General features: G+C 49.4%; 1 protein-coding gene across 1 annotated transcript in view; it reads right to left on the reverse strand.

The window, feature by feature from the left end:
* Positions 1-23,076, reverse strand: part of LOC137650057 (40-kDa huntingtin-associated protein-like) — a 91,770-nt gene that overhangs the window by 40,363 nt on the left and 28,331 nt on the right. Inside the window, exons 2-3 of the mRNA XM_068383091.1 lie at positions 22,792-22,838; positions 22,421-22,566 (exon numbers count right to left, since the gene is read on the reverse strand). Coding sequence (XP_068239192.1) covers positions 22,421-22,566; positions 22,792-22,838 — 193 coding nt within the window. The remainder of the gene's footprint in view (positions 1-22,420; positions 22,567-22,791; positions 22,839-23,076) is intronic.

Below are 23,076 nucleotides of genomic sequence, written 5' to 3' on the forward strand. Positions count from 1 at the left end.
CCTACTACTGCATTCGTTGCTACGAATGGTCCCAGGGTGTAGCAGTACTCGTAAAGAGACTGGACATCTTTGAGATAGAATGATGCGAACACTGACTTGCTTCTCCAATAGGTTGCATCCATAACACTCTGCAGAGAATGGCTCTGTTTGAAGGCCACTGAAGTAGCCACAGCTCCCACTTCATGTGTCCTTACCTTCAGCAAAGCAAGGTCTTCTTCCTTCAGATGAGAATGTGTTTCTCTAATCAGAAGCCTGAATAGTAAGAAACTGAGTTCTTAGAATTTGGAAAAGAAGGTTTCTTGATAGCACACTATAAGGCTTCTGATTGTCCTTGTAAAGGTTAAGACCTTTTTAGATAGTACCTAAGAGCTCTAACTGGGCAAAGTACTCTCTCCAGTTCATTCCCCACCAAGTTGGACAGGCTTGGGATCTCGAACGACTTAGGCCAAGGACGTGAAGGAAGCTCGTTTAGCAAAAACCGAGCTGCAAGGAACATGTAGCCGTTTCAGATGTGAAAACAATGATCCTGCTGAAGGCGTGGATCTCACTTACTCTTTTAGCTGTTGTCAAGCACACGAGGAAAAGAGTTTTTAATGTGAGGTCCTAAAAAGAGGCTGATTGGAGAGGTTCAAATCTTGATGACATAAGGAACCTTAGGACCACGTCTAGATTCCAGCCTGGAGTGGACAACCGACGTTCCTTTGAGGTCTCAAAAGACCTAGGGAGGTCCTGTAGATCTTTGTTGGTGGAAAGATCCAAGCCTCTGTGGCGGAAAACCGCTGCCAACATACTTCTGTAACCCTTGATCGTAGGAGCTGAAAGGGATCTTACTTTCCTTAGATATAACAGGAAGTCAGCAATCTGGGTTACAGTGGTACTGGTTGAGGAAACTGCATTGGTCTTGTACCAGCTACGGAAGACTTCCCCTTGAGACTGATAGATTCTGAGAGTGGATGTTCTCCTTGCTTTGGCAATCGCTCTGGCTGCCTCCTTCGAAAAGCCCCTAGCTCTTGAGAGTCTTTCGAAAGTCTGAAGGCAGTCAGACGAAGAGCGTGGAGGATTGGGTGTACCTTCTTTACGTGAGGTAGACTTAGAAGGTTCACTCCTAGAGGAAGAGTCCTGGGAATGTCGACCAGCCATTGCAGTACCTCTAAGAACCATTCTCTCGCGGGCCAGAGCGGAGCCAACCAACGTCAGCCGTGTCCCTTTGCGAGAGGAGAACTTCTGAAGTACCCTGTTGACAATCTTGAACGGCGGGAATGCATACAGGTCGAGATGGAACCAATCCAGCAGAAAAGCATCCACGTGAACTGCTGCTGGGTCTGGAATCGGAGAACAATACAACAGGAGTCTCTAGGTTATCGAGGTAGCGAACAGATCTATGGTTGGCTGACCCCACAGGGCCCAAAGTCTGCTGCAAACATTCTTGAGAAGGGTCCACTCTGTGGGGATGACCTGACCCTTCCGGCTGAGGTGATCTGCCATGACATTCATACCGCCCTGAATGAACCTCGTTACCAGCGTGAGCTTTCGATCTTTAGACCAGATGAGGAGGTCCCTTGCGATCTAGAACAACTTCCACGAAAGAGTCCCTCCCTGCTTGAAGATGTAAGCCAGGGCTGTGGTGTTGTCAGAGTCCACCTCCACCACTTTGTTAAGCTGGAGGGACTTGAAGTTTATCAAGGCCAGAATAACCGCCAACAACTCCTTGCAATTGATGTGAAGTGTCCTTTGCTCCTGATTCCATGTTCCCGAGCATTCTTGTCCGTCCAAAGTCGCACCCCAGCCCGTGTCTGATGCGTCCGAGAGGAGACGGCGGTCGTGTTTCTGAACAGCCAAAGGTAGACTTCCTTGAGAAGAAAGCTGTTCTTACACCACGCGAGAGAAGACCTCCTCTCTTCGGAAACAGGAACTGAGACCGTCTCTAGCGTCATGTCCTTTATCCAGTGAGCAGCTAGATGATACTGAAGGGGGGGGGGAGGTGGAGTCTCCCTAACACGATGAACAGGGCCAGCGATGAAAGTGTCCCTGTTAGACTCATCCACTACCTGACTGAGCATCGGTTCCTTCTCAGCATGCTCTGGATGCATTCTAGGGCTTGGAAGATCCTTGGGGCCGACGGAAAAGCCCGAAAAGCTCGACTCTGAAGATCCATACCCAAGGAGACAATGGTCTGGGATGGGACGAGCTGAGACTCCTCAAAATTGACCAGGAGGCCCAGTTCCTTGGTCAGATCCATAGTCCATTTGAGAATCTCCAGACAGCGACGACTTGTGGGAGCTCTTAAAAGCCAGTCGTCTGACGGAGCCGGACACAAGATCATGGTACTGCTGCACAGTCTGTGAACTGTCAACCATGGGGAAGCGAGGAAGTACAGTGACAACCCGAAGCTGTCTAGACTGTCTGGGTCGTACAGACAACTCCTTATCGGGTTGCTGAGGTTGCCGCACTGCGTCACAACAAGTCACTTCTGCTGGTTGTTGAACGTCTTCCCAGTGACACATTGACTCCGTAAACAAAAAAATCCTCTAACAAGGACTAAGCTTGGACTGCATGTCTTGCAACACAGCTCAAGGTCTATGGGAGCAGGTGTGGTAACAGACGGGATTAGCGACTGAAGTGGAACCATTACCTTCCCTGGAAGCATGTTATGCTTAAATAAAAGTCCATAGGAGGCTACGCAGCTAAAGGCTCCTCTCCAAATGACAGAGTCCTCAAGGAAATATCAGAAGGAGGGAGAAAAGCACTTTCTCATCTACAGGGACCATATCCGAGAAAAGCTAAGTTCTCTCAGTGAGGGTTTCACTGGTGCAAAAGCAGCAGACTAGAAGGCAACGTTATGAAACTGCTTGACAGTCTAGTGAGTTGGCAACAACCAAAGATGTGTGACTGAGAAGCATGCGGTAAGGTATGCAGAGCATGCTGTATGTAGAGCATGTTGTATGCAGAGCATGCTGAATGCAGAGCATGCTGTATGCAGAGCATGTTGTATGCAGAGCATGCTGAATGCAGAGCATGCTGTATGCAGAGCATGTTGTATGCAGAGCATGCTGTATGCAGAGCATGCTGTATGCAGAGCATGCTGTATGCAGAGCATGTTGTATGCAGAGCATGCTGAATGCAGAGCATGCTGTATGCAGAGCATGTTGTATGCAGAGCATGCTGTATGCAGAGCATGCTGTATGCAGAGCATGCTGTATGTAGAGCATGCTGTAAGGTAAGCAGAGCGTGTTGCATGGCATTTAACATTTCTCAGAAATTCCATGACCAGTGCTAGAGTGCTTTATGCATGCTTGCATGGGGTTTTAATATCAACATAATATTTACCTTACATTCATAACTCATGATTCATTTTTGTTTTGAAGATATTTTTGCCATATTTTGCGATATTGTTAAAAATATATTGCAAGGAATACATATATATTTTTATATAAGTAAGACAAATAACCTCCATTATCATAATGTTTGTGTAGGCATACATGTATATGATTACAAGTGCAAGTTATGAAAGTAATGAGGTGTTATTATTGTTATTTGTTATTTCTCAAGTTGAGGAGAAAGTGGCAGATGCATGCGTTGAGGTGGCTGACTCATAGCATGAGGTTGCTGCCTCAAGAGTTGCGCTTGTTGTAAGGGTTGCGGATGCGCAGTAGCAGGTTCCTGAGGAACGAGTTAAGGTTCCTGAGGTGTGAGCTGCGAGAGTTGAGGTAGCGGCTGCGCAGAACGCAGTTCTTGTCTCGCGAGTTGAGGTTCCTGAGGAGCTAGCCTAAGCTGCAGCGAGTGCTGAGGTGGCTGCCTCATTGATGGAAGAGGTTGTCGTACCTCAAGAGATTGTTGCCTCTCTGGTGGAACCGCAAGCGGAAGCGGAGGAAGTAAGGCATAAGATTCCTGCTCCCATTGCTGAGGTTGCCTTAAGGAAGGCGGAGGTTGCTGCACACCGCTGGTAACTGGCAACTCAGTACGCGGTAAGGTATCCTGAGGAACTTCAACATCGTACGCCTGGCAGACTGGACTGCGGTGAGGCGGAGCGATCGCAGGAGGAGGTGTAACCTTCTCAGCCTGACACTCACGCATTAAGACCGCAAGCTGTGACTGCATGGACTGCAGCAAAGTCATCTTGGGGTCGGCAGACGCTAAGGTCTGCTGAGGCAAAGCCTTAACAGAAGATGAGATCTGTTACGACAACACCTTACCTCTCTTAGGAGGTGTGCAGTCACCTGATGACTGCGGAGAGTCAGAGCTAACCCAATGACTGCATCCGGGTTGTAGAACTCTAACTTCGTACGTCTGGCATAGGTCTGGACTTTACGTTTAAGAGGTCTTGAGACCTGAGACCAGCGTTTTCTCCCCGAAATTTCTTCTGCAGACGAGCAAAATAAGGACTCAATCGTCTGCGGGTGGGAGTGACGGTCTCTGTAAGACACGCCCGCAACCACCGAGGATACTTCTGTGCGCCGATCAAGGCCTGCCGAATCCTTTTGCCCTTCGACATTGCTTCTCCCCTGGGCTTGGGAGCTTGCAAGAGGTCCCGGACTGGGAGGACGACTGGCACGCACAGAAGTACCCTCACGCACAACACTGACACTTTGCGCTAATCACTTATCACTTTTGATTTTCTGTTTGCACTTATTTCACTGAACTCGAAACTTTAAGTGGTTTGTACCTGAAACACGCAATTCTATCCTTTCTCAAAAGTTAGTAATTGCGAAAACAGAATTACAATGTAACAGAAAAATCTAATGAAAGATAAATAATTCAGTGGCTGGAAAGAGACTAAACACTAGATCAAATAAACTACGTTTAAATTCTCTCACCGCATAAAGCTTGAGAACAAGAAAAAACTCTAGAAACGTTTACCTTCTTCCCCTAAAGAGACTAGGGAGAAGAGCAAAAACGATAACAACGTTACTCGCTTGAACGAAACGTTTATCCTCCTCTTTCTCCCTACGTCTCTATCTCTCTCTCTCTCTCTCTCTCTCTCTCTCTCTCTCTCTCTCTCTCTCTCTCTCTCTCTCTACTTAGAACCTGAGAGAAGAGCCCAATCATATATATCGTTAAAACATATTATTGTTAAAGGAAAATATTTCCCAAAATGAAAAGTTCCTTTATTAGAATTAAAACCATTAAGTTAAGAAAGAATGAACAAAACGCTAGACACGGTTACTCTTACTGCAACGTGACACCGTGAAAATTCTCTCTCTATCGTAACGATAGAACGCAAGTTGAACGTTCTGAACGTCAACAACTGCAGAGACAAAACAAAACGTTAGTTCAACTTTGAAAACAGTACGAGACTATCAAAGAAATTCTTTCAAAAACATTAAAATAGCATAATATGTTAACAGGTAAAACCGAAATGACGGGCTCAATGTTAATTAACTTCGGTACCAAGAAAAGACCGCCTACTATTAGGAAAGGTCGAATATAAACAAATATAAAAATTAATTTTAATAAGTTTATAATAAAAGGAAGTTAATCGAAGAGGCCTATAAAAGGCGGAGAGATATAAAATAAATCTATAACTTTTGTAAAGCAAAATTAAGAAAGAGAGTCTATACTCTCTTAGACACCAACACTTCCGTCTAAGGGAAGGGTCGGCCATTTAAAGGTGAAAGAGAGTTCATACTCTCTTCGTCACCATAATTAATCAAATTAATTCCAAAAGCTAACTAAGCTAATATAGAAGTTTCCAGTATAGCGAATAGCTGCAAATTTTAGAGAAATACTTCACCAAACCGTGAACAATACTCCAAAATCATAAGCGTATCCAAGAACGTCTTGCCGGAAGCACGACAGAGGAAAAAGTGAGGTGGCGTCAACAACAAGTACTGTAGTACCTGGCCACAGGTGGCGCTTGTGAGTACACCCCCTTCTAGTATAGTGATAGCTGGCGTATCCCTCCCGTAGAATTCTGTCGGGCAACGGAGTTGACAGCTACATGATTATCGGGTAAGTTTAATATTGAAAAATAAAAAATTCACCTAACAAAAAATCCCTTGGGAGAAGCACCTAGCCCATGGACGGGAAATGTGTCCACCAAGAGAACAGAAACAAATTAAGGACTGCGCACTCCCTTCCCAGATGACATCGACGGGAGAAGGAGAGCGGCAATGTAAAACTGTAACAAAATGAAAAATTCGTAGATAAAATGATATTTTGATTATAAAATAAATTTTTGAATATACTTACCCGGTGAATATATAATAGCTGACGTCTCGGACGGCTCGACAGATACCAAAAACTCGCGAGCGATCGCCATGAAGGTTGCGGGTGTGCCCACCAGCGCCGACTATCGGCCAGATACCGCATATACTTGTCAAAGTCTCCAGTTCTTCTCAGTCCGCTGGGTCTCTATCGGGGAGGAAGGGAGGGCCTTTAATTTATATATTCACCGGGTAAGTATATTCAAAAATTTATTTTATAATCAAAATATCATTTTTAAATATTAAACTTAGCCGGTGAATATATAATAGCTGATTCACACCCATGGTGGTGGGTAGAGACCAGTATTAATACAATAAAGGCGTATATGCTCATGAGTTTTTGACAATTATATCATAAAAAAACCCACTTAAATATAGGTAGCTGGTAAGGAAGCTGACTCTGACGATTACTCTGCCTTATTAGTCCGCTTTCCTCACGAAGCCCAGCCATCCTCTCAGGATGCTGAAAGACTCCCAGGAGCTGTTATATTCAGGGCGACCACCCATACAACAGGACCTCATCAATACCCTTAATCTGGGCGCTCTCAAGAAACGACATTTGACCACCCGCCAAATCAAAAAGGATGCGAAAGACTTCCCAGTCTTCCGTACAACCCAAGACAAGATTAAAAACATTTCAAGAGAAGATTAAAAGGATATTGGGATTAAGGGAATGTAGTGGTAGAACCCTCACCCACTACTGCACTCGCTGCAACGAATGGACCCAGGGTGTAGCAGTCCTCATAAAGAGTCTGGACGTCTTTTAAGTAAAATGAAGCGAACAACGACTTGCTCCTCCAAAAGGTCGCGTCCATAATACTTCGCAGAGACCTGTTTTGCTTAAAAGCCACGGAAGTTGCTATCGCTCTTACTTCGTGCGTCTTGACCTTAAGTAAACAACGATCTTTCTCACTTAAATGAGAATGTGCCTCCCGGATTAAAAATCTAATAAAGTACGATAAAGCATTTTTAGACATAGGCAATGAGGGCTTCTTAACGGAGCACCATAAGGCCTCAGACCCACCTCGTAAAGGTCTAGTACGAGCTAAATAAAACTTAAGAGCTCTAACTGGGCACAGTACTCTTTCAACCTCGTTGCCTACGATTTCTGACAGGCAAGGTATATCAAAAGATTTAGGCCAAGGACGAGAAGGCAGTTCATTCTTGGCCAAAAAACCAAGCTGAAGCAAACATGTGGCTTTATCTGTAGAGAAGCCGATGTTTTTACTAAAGGCATGGATCTCACTGACCCTTTTAGCCGAAGCCAAGCACACCAAAAAAAGCGTCTTTAGGGTGAGATCCTTCAGGGAGGCTGAATGCAATGGCTCAAACCTGTCGGACATTAGGAACCTTAGGACCACGTCTAAGTTCCAAGCAGGAGTTGACATACGACGCTCCTTAGAGGTCTCGAAGGACTTAAGGAGATCTTGGAGATCTTTATTATTGGACAGATCCAAGCCTCTATGTCTGAACACAGAAGCCAACATGCTCCTGTAGCCCTTAATAGTGGGAGCAGAGAGGGAGCGAACATTTCTCAGGTGCAGGAGAAAGTCTGCAATTTGGGCTACAGAGGTACTGGAAGAGGAAATGGATGATGACTTGCACCAATCTCTAAAGACCTCCCACTTCGACTGGTAGACCTTGATAGTAGATGATCTCCTAGCCCTCGCGATCGCTCTGGCTGCCTCCTTCGAAAATCCTCGAGCTCTTGAGAGTCTTTCGATAGTCTGAAGGCAGTCAGACGAAGCCCGGGGAGGCTTTGATGAAGACTCCTTACGTGGGGCTGCCGTAAGAGATCCATCCTTAAAGGTAGACTCCTTGGAACGTCTACCAGCCATTGAAGTACCTCTGTGAACCACTCTCTCGCGGGCCAGAGGGGAGCAACCAATGTCAACCTTGTCCCTTCGTGAGAGGCGAACTTCTGCAGAACCCTGTGGATGATCTTGAACGGAGGGAATGCGTACGCGTCCAAGTGAGACCAGTCCAGCAGAAAGGCATCTATGTGGGCCGCCTCTGGATCTGGGACTGGAGAGCAATAGGTCGGGAGCCTTTTGGTCAAAGAGGTCGCAAAGAGGTCTATGGTGGGCTGACCCCAAGTCATCCAAAGACTCTTGCACACGTCCTTGTGAAGGGTCCATTCTGTGGGGATCACCTGACCTCTCCGACTGAGACAGTCCGCCAAGACGTTCAATTTCCCCTGGACGAACCTTGTCAACAGTGAGATGCCTCGATCTTTTGACCAGATGAGGAGGCCCCTTGCGATGACGAACAGTGTGTGGGAGTGAGTGCCTCCTTGCTTGGAGATGTACGCCAAGGCTGTGGTGTTGTCCGCATTCACTTCTACCACTTTGTTTCGGAGAAGACTCTCGAAACTCGTCAAGGCCAAGTGAACAGCCAACAGCTCCTTGCAGTTGATGTGCAGGCTCCTCTGATCCGACGTCCAAAGACCCGAACATTCCAGACCGTCCAGAGTCGCTCCCCAACCCAAATCCGACGCGTCTGAGAATAACACGTGGTTTGGGTTCTTGACCGCCAGGGACAGACCCTCTCGAAGACTTATGTTGCTGTCCCACCAGTTCAGGCACGTCTTTACTGGCTTGGAGATCGGGATTGAAACAGCTTCCAAAGTCTTGCCCTTGTCCCAATGGGAGTCTAGATGGAATTGGAGAGGGCGAAGGTGAAGTCTCCCTAGTGAGATAAATTGTTCCAGGGATGACAGAGTCCCTAGGAGGCTCATCCAACTTCTCACTGAGCAACGGTCTTTTCTCAGCATGAGGCGGACTTTGAGCAAGGCTTGATCTATCCTGGTGGCAGACGGAAAAGCCCGAAAAGCTAGACTGCGAATCTCCATCCCCAAATAGAGAATCGTTTGGGAGGGATTCAGTTGAGACTTCTCTAAGTTCACTAACAGTCCCAACTCCTTTGCAAGATCCAACGTCCATTGAAGGTCCTGCAGACAGCGATGACGGGACGACGCTCTGAGTAGCCAGTCGTCCAGGTACAGGGAGGCTCGAATCCCCGATAAATGAAGAAATTTTGCCACATTTCTCATGAGCCTCGTAAAAACAAGAGGAGCAGGGCTGAGGCCGAAGCACAGTGCTCGGAACTGGTACACCACATTCCTGTATACAAACCTCAGATACGGTTGAGAATCCGGGTGTATAGGAATGTGGAAGTACGCATCCTGCAGGTCGAGAGAGACCATCCAGTCTCCCTCTCTGACCGCTGCTAGGACAGACTTCGTGGTCTCCATCGTAAATTTTGTTTTGACAACAAAAACGTTGAGCGCACTGACATCCAGCACTGGCCTCCAACCTCCTGTATGCTTTGGGACTAGGAAGAGATGGTTGTAAAATCCTGGTGATTTAAGGTCCGAGACTTTCACCACCGCTCCCTTCTCTAGCAACTGAGACACCTGCTGCTGTAGTGCCTGTCTCCTTGACTCCTCTCGATACCTGGGAGAGAGGTCTAAAGGAACTGTTACTAGAGGAGGTCTCCGTACAAAAGGTATTTTGTACCCCTCCTTGAGCAACAACACAGACTCTCGGTCTGCACCCCTCTTCTCCCAGGCCTGCCAGAAGTTGTTCAGTCTGGCCCCTACCGCTGTCTGAGGACGTGGGCAGTCAGACTCTGCCACGGGAGGACTTGGATCCTCTCCTCTTGCCTCTTTTACTGTCGGCACGAGCGCCTCCCCTACTGGGGGCTCTGCCACGAAAGGGCGGGATAAACCTCGTAGCTGGGGTATCGAGCTTGGGTCTTACGACATAAGACGATGAAGGAGCAGCCTTGCGCGCCGACGTAGCCATCAGGTCGTGGGTATCCTTCTGCACCAGAGAAGCCGCAATATCCTTGATCAACTGCTGAGGAAACAAGGCAGATGACAACGGGGCAAAGAGAAGCTCCGACCTTTGGCAGGGAGTTACTCCTGCCGAAAGGAACGAGCAAAGAGTCTCCCTCTTCTTAAGGACTCCTGCCGTAAAGGTAGCGGCGAGCTCATTAGAGCCATCACGGATGGCTTTGTCCATGCAGGACATAATAAGCACGGAAACATCACGGTCGGCCGAAGAGATCTTCCTGCTTAAGGCTCCTAGCGACCAATCTAAGAAGTTAAAAACTTCGAAGGCCCTGTAAACCCCTTTGAGGAGATGATCAAGGTCCGAGGAGGACCAGTAAACTTTAGAGCGTCTCATGGCCAGGTGACGGGGAGAGTCTACGAGGCTTGAGAAGTCTCCCTGGGCAGAGGCAGGAACTCCCAAGCCGAGAACTTCTCCCGTGTCATACCAGACGCTCGCTCTAGAAGCCAGTTTAAAAGGAGGGAAAGCAAAGGCTGTCTTCCCCAAACTCCTCCTGGTGATCAACCAGTCGCCTAGCAAACGCAAAGCTCTCTTAGAAGAGCGAGAGAGCACTAGCTTAGTAAACGACGGCGTCGAAGTAGCTAGGCCTAGCGTAAACTCTGACGGAGGCGAACGAGGAGCAGCAGTTACAAAATGGTCAGGAAACAGATCCTTAAAAATCAGCATGATCTTTTTAAAGTCCATAGAGGGCTGAGCAGCTTTAGGCTCCTCTCCGTCTGACAAAGTCCCCAAAGGAATATCAGTTGGAGGGGGATCAGCAACTTCCTCATCTGACGGAACCTCGTCCGACAACTGCCGAGTCTCATGAAAAGGAGAGACCTGCCGCGGCGGCAACACTTGACAGGCAATGTCAACAAGCAAAGGAGCAGCAGTAGCAGCAGAGGAAGCGACGTCACGCCGCTGCTGAAAGGACTGAAATCCTTGTGACTGACCAACAACAACAGCTGAAGTTGATTGACGCTCGACGTCACGTCGGAACTGCCTTGACTGCATAGACTGAGCAGGCAAAACAACCTCCGACTGCGGTGACTGACGCTCAACGTCACGTCAAGGCAACGGAGCCGGTCGGCGAACGTCAGTGCGGGGCTGCGGCGGCAGCGGCTGAACGTCAATACGAGACTGCAGCAAGGGAGGATCCACGTCACGTGACTGACGTGAAAAACTACTGACATCACGTTTCAAAGTACTAGAAACGTCAGCACTAACGTCAAACGGACGAGTAAACACTCGTTTGGGCGGCTGACGGCCAGAGTCTCGATCAGCGTAATGGCGACTCGAAAGCAAAGGATCATCGCGAACCTGCTCAACGTCATACTCTTCCATAAGGGAGGCAAGCTTAGACTGCATGTCCCGCAGGACAACCCACTTCGGATCAACGGGAGTCGGAACGGGCCGTGACGTCGGTAACGTCTGCGTTGGCAAAACATTGCCTCTACCGAGACCCTCGGACCCCGTGTTACGCTTGCTCTTAATAGGCGAACAGTCTTCCGACGACTGCAAAAGGTCAGAGCTGTCCCAATGGCTACAGCCAGGACGCTGGACCTGTCCTGAAGGACCTGACTTTCGCTTCAAGGGTCTAGAAACCTTGCGCCAAGGTTTCTTGTGCAATAAGTCATCGGAGGACGAGGAGAACACAGTCTCACCCGTCTTATGGTATGGGCGATCTTGACGAGAAACGTCCGATACCAAAGAGGGAAAGTCTGTACGTTGGTTAACGCCTCTCGTCCCCTTAAGTCCTACGACATTACTTCTCCCTGGTGCAGGGGAGCCTGAAAGAGGTCTCGGACTAGGGGAGCGACAAGCACGAACAGACGAACCCTCGTTCGCAACACTAAATACACTTTGCGCACTTATCACTTTATCACTACGATTTTCTGTTTTACCACTCTGACACTTCAACAACTTAACATCTGACATGAGTTGGTTACGGTCCGATGCTAAGGACTCAACTTTTTCGCCTAAAGCTTGAATCGCAAGAAACATATCCCGCATGGACGGTTCATGAGTGCTAGTAGGGGGTTCAGGAACAACTACTACAGGGGAAGGATTAGGTTCAGGGGCATGGGAGGAGGAAAAATCCAAAGACCTAGAGGAGCTTCTCCTCACCCTATCTCTCTCCAGCTTACGAGTATATTTGTCATATTCAAGCCAGTCGAATTCCGACAAGACCACGCACTCATCACACCGATCTCCTAATTGGCAGGATTTACCCCGGCAATTAGAACAAACGGTATGTGGGTCGATAGAGGTCTTGGGAAGGCGTTTGTTGCAATCCCTCGCACACTTGCGAAATTTAGGTCCAGGGATAGGAGAAGGGTCAGCCATATTGAACAATCAGAGAAAATCCAAGTCAAAACCAAAGTCATCAACAATAAACACTAGCCAAAAAAAGGGTTTCAAGAGTTTAATTGAAGAAAAAACACCCGTCACAGCGAAAGCTCAAAAACAACCAAAATAAAGTACTTCACCAAAAAGGTCGAAAACTCAAGGTCATCAGCGAGCGGAACCAACTTGTCGACAAGACCGACAGAGAAGAACTGGAGACTTTGACAAGTATAGAGTGAACCCTCGCTACTTCGCGGTTCGACCATCGCGGATTCACCACTTCGCAGATTTTTTCCATAACCCCAGTAATATATATATATATATATATATGTATGCATGTATTTATGTATATATGTAGGTATGTATATGTGTATACATATAAATATATATATATATATATATACACACACACACACACACACATATATATATATATATATATATATATATATATATATATATATATATATATATATATATATATATATATATATATATATATATATATATATATATATATATATATATATATATATATATATATATATATATATATATATATATATATATATATCTAAAGTAGGAAGATGTGATGTAGTTCTAAGGGAAAAGTATGGGAAATATGTCTGGGTAATAAGCAAAGCTCTACCTCCAGTTTGTTTCTTCATTATGATCAGAGATAAATGTAAACAAAACATTGGTTGCCATTTTTTATTGTGCTTTTTAGCGTGTTTAGGAAATGCATGATATAAAATCACCTTTAATATTTGTGCCTGTTTTAGTTTAGGGTACTGTAGTACATGCATTAAGTGTTCTGTACATTAAAGGGTAGTTTGTTAACAGAACTACGTAAAAGGGAAGGTTTTAAAAGTCTGAATATACATGTTGAATAAATAGGTAATACCCCTAATAAATAGCGTGGTTTGTATTCCAGTTACAGAACAAACAAGAATTACAATTAATTAATTCAGCTGGGAAAAATACCTACAGTACTTGAGAGAACCACAACCCTCCGGCGGGAAGGAAGGTAACCACACACAGAAGATGCTGAAAGTTAAATAACAACAGTTATAATTTTACTTAATGAAGAAAACCATTCGGAAGTACAACCTAACCCGCGAAAGGGAAAGGTGTTACCCATGTGGAGTATACTGTCGGCCGCCCACGAGTGGGAGGCTGCACTCCCTTCCCCCAGAATATTCTTCTAAGACACGAAGGGGGGAAGGCGGCGATAACAGCCGAACGGAGGAGTATCCCAATGATGACAACTCCCCTGCGGCGACGGCTGGTGCACAGAAGGCCATTTGCCAACAGAAGACCGATGACCAACCAAGGAAGAAAGGTCGGAAGGGAAGGTTCTACGTCCTTAAGAACCTGCCGTATTACGCTGTCACACACACAATACCTGAAAAGAAACCTACAAACATATATATACATAAAAACATTAAGTATATTTTCATATATATAAGTTAAAAAGTCAAAGATTAATAGCAGTGCAAACGAGGCGAGGAGGAAGAGCAGTGACAACCATTCTCCAGTCGAGCCAAAAGCAAAGTGAGCTCAATCACAGGTATGTGAGGGGGAGGGGTAGCAAGCTAACCCCACTACAGTACGCCCGCTAATTAGCGGGATGGGTAGTTAACCCTCGCTAAATTCTAATGGCTCGTCCTTTCAGCTTTGCCGAAAGTAATACCCCTAGAAATAGCATTGGTTTGTATTTCACTTACGGAACAAAGGAGTAATGAAAATGCTGAGTATGTTTTTATAAACAACTGCTATACGTAACTTGCAGTTTTTTTTTGTCTGAAAGTTAACACTGGGTACAAATGCAACTCGATAAGAAACATGTAACCATCATACATGAATATAATGCCATAGACAACAAATGTCAATGTGATGAACATTATTTGCAACAAGTTACAGAAGTTTAGATATGGAGCACCAAACCATAAACTGGTAGAAATTGAGAAAAAAACTGACAAATGGGGAAAAAAATTACAAATTCAAAGATAATTTGTATTTTTCCTAACCATACAAACCTTAGCTATTTACAGAGGGTTTACCTTTTAGCGCAGCTGAAATGACAAGCCAATAGTTTTAATGAGGGTTAATTACCCCCGCGCTAGTTAGCGGGGGGTGGGGAAGGGTAGCTTGCTACCCCTCCCCCCTCCACACACCGGTGACTTGCTTCACTTCACTTAGAGGTAGGACTTGACTTGGGGGTCAGGGATGGCGGGCACATATGTGTAAATAGCTAAGGTTTGTATGGTTAGGAAAAATACAAATCATCTTCGAATTTGTCATTTGTTCCGTAACCGAAATACAAACCACGCTATTTACAGAGGGTGACTTACCCCTTAGGAAGGGTGGAAAGTCCCCAGCCTTACTGACTTCGGCTTGCCCGGGGGCTCGATCCCTCAGTGAGCAGCACTAGAGAAAGGGAGCCCCTGTACCTCACAAGTTCCTAGCATCGCTAGGAACAAGTGGCCTACATAAGAAGTGTGAGGAGGAGAGTGTGACTCGTCCTATGAAGTTGACCTTGAGACCTTCAGATAGGAATTCTAGGATAGGACGTTCCCCATACCACCTCGTCAGGGTATGGGAGACGCAACAGTATTAAGCTTAATACTAGGAGCACAAAGAAGCATGGGTTACCTGCAGAGGTCGAGGTCCGCTATGCGAGGACCAGGATGCTGCTTCCCCAAGAGAGGGGAGAATGAAGAAAGAAGTAAGGGTCAGACATACTCTTTCATTCACGCAGACTAAGACCGGGTAACAACGGCCTCAACCTACTGCTACTTGTCCAAAAAGGAGCCTGAGGTTAGACCAGCTGTTGTGCAGCCACCACAGGGCCGATAGAAAACGTATCGAGGCTCCTGTGGGTCACGTCTTGCAGGTAGTGGGCTGTGAAGGTCGTTTGACGCTTCCAGACCCCAGCTTGAAGTACCTGCGTCACAGAGAAGTTTCTCTTGAAGGCCAGGGATGTAGCAATACCCCTGACATCGTGGGCCCGAGGGCGACGTGACGGAGGAGGGTCAGGATTCAGGGCATGGTGGATAACCTTTCGAATCCAAGCTGAGATGGTGTTCCTGGTGACCCTCCTCTTAGTCCTGCCTGTGCTCACAAACAAAGCTCGCACATGAGGACGGACTGCAGCCGTTCTCTTCAAGTAGTGCCTCAGACACCTCACTGGACATAGTAGCAGCTGGTCTGGGTCGCTTGTTACAGAACGGAGACTCGCGATCCTGAAAGAGTCGAACCGAGGATCCGGCACTCCAGGATTCTGAGTCTTGGCAAAAAACTCAGGGACGAACCTGAACGTTACCTCCCCCCATCCCCTTGAATGGGCGATGTCGTACGAGAGACCATGAAGTTCACTAACTCGCTTGGCCGAAGCCAAGGCGAGTAGGAAGGCCGTCTTCCAAGACAGGTGGCGATCGGAGGCCTGGCGTAACGGCTCGAAGGGAGGTCTCTTAAGAGACCTGAGGACTCGAACCACGTTCCAAGGAGGGGGTCTCACTTCCGACTGGGGGCAGGTAAGCTCATAGCTACGTATGAGTAAAGAGAGTTCTAGCGATGAAGAAATATCTACGCCCTTCAATCTGAAGGCCAAGCTTAAGGCTGAGCGATAGCCTTCCACTGCCGAGACAGAAAGGCGCATTTCTTCTCGCAGATACACGAGGAAGTCCGCTATTGCTGGAATAGTGGCATCGAGTGGAGAGATACCCCTTCCACGACACCAACCACAAAAGACTCTCCACTTTGCTTGGTAGACTCCCTCAGAGGACCTTCGCAGGTGCCGAGACATTCTCTCCGCAACCTGTTGCGAAAAGCCTCTCTCCGCGAGGAGACGCTGGATAGTCTCCAGGCGTGAAGCCGAAGCGAGGCTACGGCCCTGTGAGGGACGCCGGAGTGGGGTTGTCTGTGAAGCTCGTGTCGTGGAGGAAGCTCCCTTGGGAGCTCCGTCAGGAGTTGCAGAAGGTCCGGAAACCATTCCGCGTGATGCCATTGCGGAGCTACCAGAGTCATCGAACAGTTGACCGATAGTCTGGTCCTCTTGAGCACCCTTCTCATCAGACAGAACGGTGGGAAGGCGTAAACGTCGATGTTGTCCCACCGTTGCTGGAAAGCATCTTGCCAGAGTGCCTTGGGGTCCGGGACTGGGGAGCAGTACAGGGGCAGCTTGAAGTTCAAGGCTGTCGCGAACAAGTCCACAGTCGAGGAACCCCACAAAGTCAGGACTTTGTTGGCTATCTGAGGATCCAAAGACCACTCGGTACTCACTATCTGCGAAGCCCTGCTCAGACTGTCGGCGAGCACATTCCTCTTGCCAGGAATGAAGCGAGCTGATAGTGTTATCGAGTGGGTTTCGGTCCACCTCAGAGTCTCTACTGCAAGATGGGATAGCTGTTGCGAAAAAGTGCCTCCCTGCTTGTTGATATAAGCCACTACCGTGGTGTTGTCGCTCATCACCACCACGGAGTGACCCGCCAGGGACCGTAGGAACTGCTGAAGAGCCAGAAAAACGGCCTTCAATTCTAGCAGGTTGATGTGTAGGCACTTTTCTGATTCTGACCAAAGGCCTGAGGCCCTTTGGTTCAGAACGTGCGCCCCCCACCCTTCTTTTGACGCGTCCGAAAACAGAGTCAATTCCGGGGGGAGGACGAGAAGACTCACTCCCTTCCGCAGGTTCTCGTCGGCCAGCCACCACCGCAAGTCCGTCTGTTCCAGAGACCCCATTGGGATCAGAATGTCCGGGGAATCGGATCCTTGATTCCACCGGGACTTGAGCCGCCATTGAAGGGATCTCATCCTGAGGCGGCTGTTTGGAACCAGACGGGCCAGGGAGGATAGGTGGCCTAAGAGACGCAACCATGATTGGGCGGGGAGTTCTTTTCGCCTGAGGAAGGGTTCCGCCACCCTCCTCAGTCTTGCTATCCGGTCGTCTGATGGAAAGGCTTTGTGGAGATTGGTGTCTATTAGCATGCCTAGATAAACCAGTCGTTGGGACGGCTGCAGAGAGGACTTCTCGAGGTTTACCACGATCCCCAGATCCTGGCAAAGATCCAGAAGCCTGTCTCGGTGCCGAAGAAGGGTCGACTCCGAGTCTGCTAGGATCAGCCAATCGTCCAGGTAACGAAGGAGACGAATGCCGTTCCTGTGCGCCCAAGATGAAATCAGGGTGAACACTCTGGTAAACACCCGAGGAGCTGTGGAGAGACCGAAACACAGCACCTTGAACTGGTAGATCTTGTTGTCTAGGCAAAATCTCAGGTACTTCCTGGAAGACGGATGGATTGGGATCTGGAAGTACGCGTCCTTTAGATCCAGTGTGCACATGAAGTCTTGTGGTCTCACCGCAAGTCTGACCGTGTCTGCTGTCTCCATGCTGAACCGGGTTTGTTTGACAAACCTGTTCAGAGCTGAGAGATCGATGATGGGTCTCCAGCCTCCAGTAGCCTTCTCTACAAGAAAGAGTCGACTGAAGAAGCCTGGGGAGCCGTCCACGACCTCCTGGAGAGCACCCTTCTCGAGCATGGTCTCGACTTCGGCCTGAAGGGCCAGCCCCTTTGCCGATCCCGTGGCATAGGAGCTCAACGACACTGGATTCGCTGTCAGGGGAGGTAGAGATGTTGTGAACGGGACGCGATAGCCTTGGCCGATCACTGAGACCGTCCAAGCATCGGCCCCGTGTTGCTGCCACCTGCGGACGCAACGCTGAAGGCATCCCCCCACAGGTGGACATGCAGGGGGACTGCCACCCCTAGGGCTTGCGGCCGCGGCCGCCACCCCTAGGAGTCTTGCCTCCCCTGGAGGACTTACCGCCCCTCTTGACCTTGGCTGGAAAGGGCTGGGGCTTAGACACCCCCTTCTTAGCTGCCGGTGCCTGTTTGGGAGCCTTACGAGGCTGTTGCTGCTGTTGTGGCGGGGCTGGAGGCTTATAGGGCCGAGTTGTAAGGGCCCTATGGAGGAGGGAGTCCGTGCTGGATTTCCTCCACCTCTCAGCCGTTCGCTCCATGTCTTGAGGCTCAAACAGGTTCTCCCCCAGAAGGGAAGCATGTCGGAGCCTACACACATCCACGGCGGGGACCTTCGGATGGAATCTCTCGGACACAGCATCGCGACGTTTCAACACCGAGTTGGCCCACAGGGTGGTAACCTGGTGCGCCAAAAACTCGATGGAGCGGGTGCCCGAGAGCAAGAAGGTCTCTAGGGCCTTCCTATTGGTCTCCTTGGACAAGTCCTCCGATCGCAATAGGATGCCCAGAGATCCTAGCCAAAAGTTCAGCCACGAAGTGGCCTGCATGGCACACTTAGCGACCTTCTCGTGGCTAAGGATCTCTGCCGCCGAGAACGACACCTGCCGGGCAGAGTGTTTCTCAAGGGGAACTCCCTTCGCCAGCTCCTCCACAGAGTGATGGAGAGGAAGAGCGAGGTTGTGCTCACCCAGGATCTCGAAATACCTCCTCTGCTGAAGACGAGGAGGAGGGATGAGCTTGTTCCCGACAGTGGAACGACTGGAGGAGGCAAGAAGTGCGAGCTGAGCGTTGGCCCTAGCCCTGGCACTCTTCAGCCCCCGAGACCAGGGCAGAGCCGCACTGGTCTTAGGGGCCTTCCGAACGTCAAACACTTCATCCAAAATCGTGTCTTTGCCTTCACGGGGGGCGATGACTGGATCCATAAGCCCGTTAAGTTGCCTTATCAGGCTTAGGACCTGCCAGAAGGCATGTTCGGACTCTTGCTGTTCTCCTCCCTGCGGGCTGGCAGCTAAGTCTCCTGCCCCAGGAATCTCTTCCTGGGGTGACACGTGGACATTCCCCTGGGTAGTCGTGGGTTCCTGACGAATCCTTGCAGAGGATTTAGGGATGGTCTTGGAGTCCTTGGATTCCCTCCTGGGAGGGATACAGGATCCCAAAAACGAGGATCGAGGGGCCCCTTCCTCACGAGACGATTCTTCTGCATGAAGCGAAGTCTCCCCCCCTGGTGCCGAGGGGAAGACTACCGCCCCACTGGACTCACCTGAGGACGGAAAGGCCTCGTCCACGAGAGAAGGAGAGAGCACTCGTGCAGGAGAAGGGACCTTCGCGACCGACCTCTTGGGAACCAACTTCGCCCTGGGGGAAGTCACCACGAAGTCCACTCCTCTCTTTCTCTTCAGCGTAGGAGAGACAGCCGTTGGTTTGTTACCATGGCCGGCGAGTGCTGGTTTCATAACCCTCACTAACGCCCGTGCCAGAGGACCAAACCAAGTCTGTTGCTCCAAGGACACAGAGTCCGAAATCCTCGCTAAAGGGAAAGGGATCGGGCGATCCTTTGGAGTGGACACCACGGTACCTGCCTGAAAAGAAGGTGGGGAAGAATAATGTACCAACCTCTCCTCGTCCTGCACTACCAACCTGTGTTTGGGTGGAGGTGATCCCGAGTGCCGTCTAGGAGCACGCGTTCCTGCTGCTACCACCGGCTGCGGAATTCGCCGCGAACGATGGTCGCGCGGGCGCGCAGGCGATTAGGCGCGAGGGTGGGCAGGTAAATGAACGCGTGTCCGAGGCGACGAACGCAAGCGTTGGCGCGACGGCGAGGAAACGCGCTGCCGCGAGGGTGAGGAAGACCGCTGGCGATGTAGATCCACAGGCGATCGATGATGAGCTGGTGAGTGCGGTCGCTCAGGTTGGCGATGGCGCGATGTGGCATGTCGACGCGTTGGCGAGCAGCATGCGCAGGTGAATGACCGCGCAATGGCAAGCGATGGTGAGCAGCATGCGCAGGTGAATGACCGCGTGATGGGGAGTGATGGTGATCAGCATGCGCAGGAGGGCGATCGTGCAATGGCGAGCGATGGCGAGCAGCATGCGCAGGAGGGCGATCACGTGATGGCGAGCGATGGCAAGCAGCATGCGCAGGTGGGCGATCGCGAGATGGGGTGCGATGGTGATCAGCATGCGCAGGAGGGCGATCGTGCAATGGCGAGCGATGGCGAGCAGCATGCGCAGGAGGGCGATCGCGTGATGGCGAGCTAGAAGCTGGCGAACCATGTTCCTGCAGGAGCGTTGGAGAACGTTGGCGCGCCGGCTGTCGCTGTTGAATGGGCGATACTAAGATCGCCTGTGCGCGCTGGCAAGCAGGTGAACGCTGGCGAGGAGGTAATCGCTGGCGTGTAGGTGATCGCTGGCGAGCAGAAGGTCGACGCGTGTCATGTGAAAGGACAGGAGGCGCGGCAGATGGTGCGGTGCGTTCACGAGCAGGAACTGGAAGATCGCTGGCGCGTTGGCGAACATATGTTTTTGACACGCGCAGCACGATGTTGCGTAGCCACAGGATCAGGCAGATGGTGAGCAGGGAGCTCAGCAGGAACTATAGGGTGGTCAGAGACCGCAGGGCGATGGTCCTCAAATGAGCGCTGACGCTCAGAAGAGAGCTGACAAGCAGGAGAGTGCTGGCGAGGAGGGCGAACATCAGGAGAGAGCCGACGAGCAGGTGAGCGTCGGCGAGCAGGAGAGTCTTGACGAGCAGGAGAGCGCTGAAGATCAGGAGAGCGCTGGCGAGCAGGAGAGCGCCTGTGCGCTAGCACTGCTCGAGGAAGGGAAGGATCCCTTAGCCCCGAAGGGACCGTTGCCCGTCGGGTGACGAGTTCTCCAGAAGGCGAAGATCTGGCAGGAGATGGTGAACGGTCTGCAGAGAGATTCAAGGAAGGCGGAGCTGTAGGTTGAGGCTGACGAGGAGAGTCCCCCCCCGGAGGATGAAGACCCAAAAAGGCGCCTCTTAGTCCCCCTGTAAGGGGAAGGGAGGCCCTTGTGGCGTAGCGGACGGTGAGCCTTACGGCGGAGGCGGCCTCGGGGAAGATCGTCGGGACCATCGGTCCTCCGAAGGGGAGTCTCCGTCAAAGCACTTCCCTCAGAAGGAAGCTGAGCAGCAGCAGAGACCGAAGGACTCACTTCCCCCTTCGAAGGATGTACGGAAGGGGGAGGAGAGCCTATAGCACCATCATCCGCAACAGCACCTGCGGCGGATTGCCCAGCCACGTCGGAGGCCTCTGTCACCACGACGTCGACAATAGACAGAGGGTCTACCTCTGCTACCGCCGGCGACTGCTTAACAGCGGCCCCCAACGAGACAAGGTCAATTAAAGCGACCCTGGAGGGCAAGCCCTTAAGACCCAGGGACGACCAAATCTGTAAAAGATCATCATTGGTTAAGGCATTATCAATAACCTCCCCCGGAGGAGGAGGGGGAACCGCCTCGCTATGGGAGGCGACGCCCTCTCCCCCCACCGAAGGTCGGGAAACAGAACAAGGGCCTGCGCTCCCACTCGGCCGACTCTCCTTAGGAGGCGGACGAGGGGGAGCTTCGGAGGAGGTTTGGGCGGCGGAAGAAGAGTCCCGAGAACCTTCCTCCTTCAAGGCTAACCCCGGAGGAGAACGGTCTCTCTTGGACTTCGTCTTACGCCGACGGCCAAACCTCTCCCACTGGGAGGCAGACCACTCCCTGCACTCACAGCACATGTTCTCCTGGTCACACCGTCGGCCCCGACATTGAGGGCAGAGGGTGTGCGGATCCGTAGTTACGTCGGACATGAAAGTCCCACAAGGACGGCCGGCAACTCCAGGGCATGTACGCATTGTAAAGAGGAAATAAAAAAAATAATGAAGGTCAACTTCCAACCAACACACACGCTGAAAAGAAAAAGCAGAAAATTAAAGGCTGCCACGAGGACGATGAGCAGACACGTCTGATCACCGCCGAGCCAAAAGTGAAGTGAAGCAAGTCACCGGTGTGTGGAGGGGGGAGGGGTAGCAAGCTACCCTTCCCCACCCCCCGCTAACTAGCGCGGGGGTAATCAACCCTCGTTAAAACTATTGGCTCGTCATTTCAGCTGCGCTAAAAGGTAAACCCTCTGTAAATAGCGTGGTTTGTATTTCGGTTACGGAACAACTACAAGGTTGATGAGCATCATAAGACATGTACTTGTGACAAATGGAGTTTCTTTCATCTCAAAGGAAAAAGAAAAATCTTGATGAAATACAATGTCTATTAACATACCTTTAAGAAATATCTTGCAGCTTGAGTAATGGCTGAAACTTCTGTAGTTGGATTGACTAGAGTTTGTTCACATTTGGCAACTGCAACACAGCATAAACCAGCTTGAGCCCATGCTTCGCCTTCACTAAGGTCACGGGCCAGCTGACCTTCATTTAAAGAAATTAAAGTTATCACAACCAATTATAAATTAAAGATCATAAAAAAAATGCAAAATAAAAAATTGGAATACAAAATTTTAAAGTAATTGCAAAAAAGTACAGTATTAAATATGCATACAATGCTTTCAGTAGTTTCATAATAATCATTATACAAAATGTATGTTTCCTCAGTATGCCTGCAGACACATTACAACTTTGACGTATAAAACTCACCAAACTCTTCGCTTGCTTCTGCTACATTTGGTTTACGAAGAAAGCGCCTGAAAGGAAAGATTCTTGTGAGTAAATATTTCATCAAAGCATTGCATACCATCTACTGTACTGTATACTCAGCAGGAGAAATTAGTTTATCAAAACATTCAGTATAATGCTCATATTATGTACTGTAATTCATATACAGTACATTGTAAAAATAATTGCCTACAGTATTTCATTGGTCCTAGCAAGTCACAATACAGTATCCTATATTAAAAAAAGCTGGGTATGCTTCTTAATGTT

The sequence above is a fragment of the Palaemon carinicauda genome, chromosome 11 (assembly GCF_036898095.1).
Source record: "Palaemon carinicauda isolate YSFRI2023 chromosome 11, ASM3689809v2, whole genome shotgun sequence".
NCBI classification, from domain to species: domain Eukaryota; kingdom Metazoa; phylum Arthropoda; class Malacostraca; order Decapoda; family Palaemonidae; genus Palaemon; species Palaemon carinicauda.